Source organism: Mus caroli, chromosome 9 (genome assembly GCF_900094665.2).
Source record: "Mus caroli chromosome 9, CAROLI_EIJ_v1.1, whole genome shotgun sequence".
Lineage (NCBI taxonomy): Eukaryota > Metazoa > Chordata > Mammalia > Rodentia > Muridae > Mus > Mus caroli.
This window is the reverse complement of record NC_034578.1, coordinates 59998512-60004155: the sequence shown is the minus strand read 5'-3', so window position 1 is coordinate 60004155 and position 5644 is coordinate 59998512. Positions and strand designations below refer to the sequence as shown.

General features: G+C 53.4%; 1 protein-coding gene across 1 annotated transcript in view; it reads right to left on the bottom strand.

Annotated features, from left to right (window-relative positions):
- Cln6 (CLN6 transmembrane ER protein) overlaps positions 1 to 5297 on the bottom strand; it is a 13495-nt gene extending 8198 nt beyond the window's left edge. Inside the window, exons 1-2 of the mRNA XM_021172099.2 lie at positions 5134 to 5297; positions 426 to 540 (exon numbers count right to left, since the gene is read on the bottom strand). Of these exons, the coding sequence (XP_021027758.1) occupies positions 426 to 540; positions 5134 to 5207 (189 nt within the window). The 5' untranslated portion in view covers positions 5208 to 5297. The remainder of the gene's footprint in view (positions 1 to 425; positions 541 to 5133) is intronic.
- Between the last annotated feature and the right edge of the window lie 347 nt (positions 5298 to 5644).

The window sequence follows — 5644 nt, the reverse complement described above, 5'->3', positions numbered from 1 at the left end:
CACTTTGTAGACCAGGCTGGCCTCGAACTCAGAAATCTGCCTGCCTCTGCCTCCCGAGTGCTGGGATTAAAGGCGTGCGCCACCACGCCCAGCTGTGACTTTATTTTTTAATTACTACAAATTTGGTCAGTTATAATATGCAAAAACCAGCTAATGGGCTTCCCCTCCAGAGGACAATGAGGGAGGACAGATACGCTCTGTTCCCTTCCCCAAACCTTCCGTCTGGCTCAGTGATTTGGTTAAACCTGGTCTGACTACTCTTCAAGGTGGGCTACAGGGAACACAGGATGACAACTGGGCCCCACCCAGGCCCTCTCACTGGCATGGCTGGCCAGTCACACAGCCACAGAATAGAAAAGCCTCTGGCTTCGCTACAAGAACTGAAATCCATGAGGCCGCTCAGTGGGACCCGGCCTCACACTCACCATGGCAATGGGGCGGCCAAAGTCCAGAACCCAGTTCTGCAGTGTGAAGTAGAACCAGAGGTCAAAATGGAAGGGGGCTGTGCGGTCTTTGTCCTCGGCCTTCACAGAGCCATGCCTGGTGAAGAACGAGAGACCAGGGTCAGCCCCGCTTTCCTCCTGCTTTGCCATCAGCCCAAGGGAAAGACAGAGGTCTAGGCACTTGAAGACAGAACATGCATGCTTTCTAGATGGGAAACTGGATGTAGTCAAGAAGACAGTGGGTTTCAGTTGTCCCAAATCCCCTGTGGCTCAGGAAGAAGCTGACCCAGGGGGAAGTCACTGTCAAGCCTCCATTATAGAATGATGGCGGGAACAAAGCAAGATGTGGAAGACGAATAGGGTGGTCTGGAGAGATGGCTCAGCGGTTAAGAGCACTGACTGCTCTTTCGGAGGTCCTGAGTTCAATTCCCAGCAATGAGATGGTGGTTCCCCCAACTCTCCAACCTCCCCGATCTGTCTCTCTTACAGCAAGCTTACTATCCAGAGACAAAACACCAGTAGCTCCTAAGATAGGGACAGTCTTACTATCCTGTGTGTACAGCCAGAACAGGCATGCGTGACACAGATCCCTGACCTCCAGAGATCAGCTCTGTTCCTGGCTTAGGCTGACTTAAAACCCATCACTGTTGCCAGTTCCGTATCCCTCCCCTATGGGCACGTGGTCCTTTGTAGGTGTTGTTGTGACTGTCCTATATTTGCTGAACTCAGCTAATTAGCTCCCCCTAATCCCAAAGATAAATAGATGGACCAAGCCACCCAGGAGAAGGGAGGCAGGCCTCTGGGGAATCCGTGGTCCTGTACAAGGCAAAGCAGGTAGAGTAGGCTTTCCGCAATCAGCATAGCCTCGTGTCCCCTGACTTAGTTTCCCGCACCACAAACTGATCACCAACTGTACAAGATGCTATGACCTTTATAGGTGGCATCTCAGCTAACCCCAGGCAGTGGCATCAGAGGCAGGGCTGTTCCCTACTGCTTTTAGATGAAGATGCTGAGACTCAGGTCAGAGTCCAGCCACTGTCGCCTGCCTGTGTTGTAAGGAGCTGCTATGACTACTTTTATTATCTCTTTCCCAACTCTTGCTTCTTTCCCAAGAGGTAATGTTAGCCACGGGGAGGGCTTGGTGAATTGGGGGAAAAGCGCCTTCTTGTGCTGGCTCTCTAGAATGCAAGCCCCAAGGCGGCCTGCCATAAAGGTCCACCCTCCAAAGACAGCCAAGAGAAAGTGAAGTGGCCTCAAAGAAAGTGTGTGTGCGTGTGTCACATGGCAGGCTGCCTCAGGGCATACATGCTGGCACCTTTTGCTGGGGTTGTGGGGTGGGGTGGGCGGTGCTGAGTTCACACTAACTGCCACGGAAATGCAGGAGTTCTGGATAGCACAGAACTCAAGCCTGGGTCTCTGTGCTCTTAACAGCTTACTATTTCAATCACTATAATAAACCGGCTGGCATTTGAGTTCAATCTAGAAAAGGATCAGTGTAGCCAGGAACAATATGCAGAACCTGCAAAAAAGGAAAGACTGGCACTTTCAACCAGAAGAAGAGCTGCATGTGAGCTGCAGAAAAATGTCTGGGGGAGAAGGCATGCAGAAATCCCAGGCCTATCAGAGACTAAACGGTAAAGCTGGCCAGGCCTAAGACAGGGCTAGATATTCAGGTAAACAATGCAGACTGCTCAGAGTGCCGTGACAGCGCCCCAACAGAGTCCCTGTTTGTCCTTTCCTCTTTATGACTTTCAGAACAGGCCTCAAACAAGCTGTGAGTGGTGAAGAGTTGCAGGGAAGAGGGTGTCCTGTGTTTTTCATTCTGAAGCCCTCAACTCAGACTGAGCTGGGATGTTTGGTATAAAGAATTAAGGGGCCAGGAGGTGTTGCGTACTCCTAATCCCTGCACTTGGGAGGCAGAGGCAGGGGTGGGGTCTCTGAGTTCCTAGCAAGCCTGGTTTATAGATTGAGTTCTAGGATAGCCTGGACTACACAGAGAAACTCTGTCTCAGAAAAAAAAAAAAAAGAGAGAGAAAGAGAAAGAGCCGGGAGGTGGTGGCGCACGCCTTTAATCCCAGCACTTGGGAGGCAGAGGCAGGCGAATTTCTGAGTTTGAGGCCAGCCTGGTCTACAGAGTTGAGTTCCAGGACAGCCAGGGTTACTCAGAGAAACCCTGTCTCAAAAAAACAAAAAAAAAAAACAAAAATTAGAAAAGAGAAAGAATAAAGGGGTTTTGAAAGCAGACACATGGGGATGTGGGGGAAATGAGGCCACTTGGTGCACTGGCTCACACTAGAGGCTCCTTAACAATTCCTCCCTCTATCCCAGGAAGCACTTCAGTAAATGGGAACCCCTGACATTAGTGTGGCCTAGCTTAGGGGGGCAGGAGGGGGAAAGAGGTAGCAACAGGATGAGGGAAGAGCTGAGCTCGGGACTCCAGAGTCACACCCGTGGATGTTCAGAATCCCCCTCTGCACTGAGGGCTTTTCCTCAGCCTAATGACAGCTTTCCTTTACCAGCAATACACAGACAAAAGACAGGCAAACTTCTGAACCGTTTCCTTCTGCGGGGCTTTGACAGTGATGGCAGATCACACAGGGAAAGGTACCCCCTCAACACCGGAAGATGAGGCACCTCAAGCTTGTCCCAAGTTCCTGACTCTAAATTTCCCAGGCTGAGCCCCCCAGGCCGTGCTGGTCCTAGGCCCCCATCAGGAGCGACAGACTGAACGGAGGAGGATATTGGCTCGGCGAAAGGCAATGCCAGTCCGGGTAACCTGAGGCAAGCCCGGCCTTTGCTCCTGCTCCCCTCCTCGGCTTCCCAAGTCTACCACACAGGGGAAACTGACACCTCGACAGCTGGGAAGCCAGGACCAGGAGGCAGCATCTGCAAGCCTGGGGGGCAGAAAGGCAAAGGGTTTGTCTAGAGAGTTGTGTACGGGGAGTAGAGAGAAGGGCTCGGGACATTTCAACAAAAATGAAGACGTGCAGACAAACAACGAGGAAAAAAAGAAAAGGTCCCAGAGACAGCTGTGGTGGCGCTCACCTTACAGCACTCAGGAGGCAGAGGCAGGTAGATCTCCGAGTTCGAGGCCAGCCTGGTCTACAGATGGAGTTCCAGGACAGCCAGGACTATGTAATAGAATCCCTGTCTAAACACAAAAGCAAAGACAGCTTAAATAACGTAAACACTGTAGTGTCGATGGACAGATAACAGGTAGAACAACCGTGACAGCCACAAATATGGAAGATGATTTTGATCCCCTTAGTGCCGGGGGCAGCTTGTGGAATGTCTGCTGAACTTGTGGAAGGTTTTTGGGCGTTTTACAGCCTGAGCCTCAGTCTGATCAGGCACCTTACTGCACACTGGACCACTTCCTTATCAGTCAGAGACGATGACCTAATACTTAGAGTATAGGGACCCTCAAGTGACAAGAAGCTGCTCAATAATGTGCCTAAGGGCAAATCTGCCCTGATGATGTGTATATACAAACTAAGATGGCTACCCTGTGACTACGCCACGGAGAGCTCATAGGATGACCACCAGGTAGAAATGTTACCAGAGGCAGCACAGCGCATGCTCAGAGAATTGCTCCCCATCAGAACTATGAAAAGGTTGTCCTCAACCCAGTCTCCCAGAACTTCCCCCACCATCCCAAACCATGCCAGGGACTTCCTAAAATTCACCTGGTGCACATGAGTGCTCAAATCTCTCCACGGCTCTTTGGTACCTGTGGCATATGGAATATGCATTTTTACCAGGTCACTCGGGTGAGGAAGGTAAGGGGTCTCTCCTGCTCAAAGTGAACAGCCTCCCCACCTAGAGTAGGCACCTCATCCAACTTCAGACTCTAGGGCCTTCTCCGCCAACTCTGGGACATTCAGGGCACTTTAAAGTCGGTCCAGCCCCTGCCGTTGATTTTCTCTTACACTTGTGACATGTCCAACACCAGTACGTACACTCCTTGTCTTTCCTCACATTCTTCCACTGTCTACCATGTCCAGTTTCTGTGGACTGAACCACGACTTCCTCCATGCTATGCAGTCACTACCAACTGAACTACATCCCCCTAGAAACCTGCCTCTGCCTCCTGAGTGATGGGGTTAAAAGCATTGCCACCATGCCCGGCCTAATAGCCGTAAGTGTCTGTCCTCTGCAGAGTCTTGTACTGTTCAACTCCAGAAAGACCTCCAGGATTAGCTATCACCTGCTTTGGCTCCGACTTTGACTTTCCTGTTTGCCTTCTGGCACAACGCTAGGCACATGACAGGTGTTTAATCAATACATGTGACAGGCAGGGAATGCTTTGGTCAGTGGAGCGTATGGAGGAGGCAGACTGGAGGAAGAGATGAAAGGGCGGGTTTTGCGTCTCTGGCTCTGCCCTGTCGAGCCAGATAAACCCCAAACCTCTCCCCTCTGAGGGAAGGGGCCTCTCATTCAGGATGGGAGCGTGCCACGCTGTCCCCGGTTAACGGCCCATTTTCCCTGGGCCCCGAGCCACCGGATTCAGAGCAGAGTCACAGTCTTGCCCAGAGCAGGAGGTTCCTAAAAACTTGGAAGTGGCACAGGGACTCAGCCGAGCTGGCCGGGGTGGCCCCCAGTAGCCTATCCCAGCGGTTTCCTTAACCCTGGCGAGGTCTCTCAAACTCTGGGGCCCCTCGCGGCCTCCCAGTCCCCGCTCCGCGCGCACCTGGCCTGCACGAACGCGACACCGGGGCCGCCTGCTGCTCCGGGGAGCTGGCGCCTCCGCGTCGCCGCCTCCATGGCCGCCACGCTCGGCCTCGCCTTCCGAGAGGAGAGACGGCTGCGCGGGCCGCGCGGAGCCTCGGCGCGCAACGCGGGGAAGGCAGGGCGGGAGAGAGAGAAGCGAGCGCGGGGCCCCGGGGCGGGCGGGAGGGGAGGGGAGGAGCTGGAGGCTGGAGGGGAGGAGGGAGGGGAGAAGCCGGAGGAAAGAGCAGGGGGAGAACTGGTGAAGGGAGGAGGATGGGGAGGGGCTTGGGGCAAGTCCGGAGAGGAGGGTGGGGAGGATGGAGTGTGGGGAGGAGGGAGGAGGAATGAGAGAGCGGAGGTGGAGGGAGACAGCTGGAGGGCGTGTTTTGTTTGAGAAGGAGGGGCCTAACTTATGTCCCAGAGGTCTTGGGTCTTAGCTGAATCTGCACTCCAGTGGGGAAGCCTGGCGTCTGGGTGGTTGTTTTTATTTG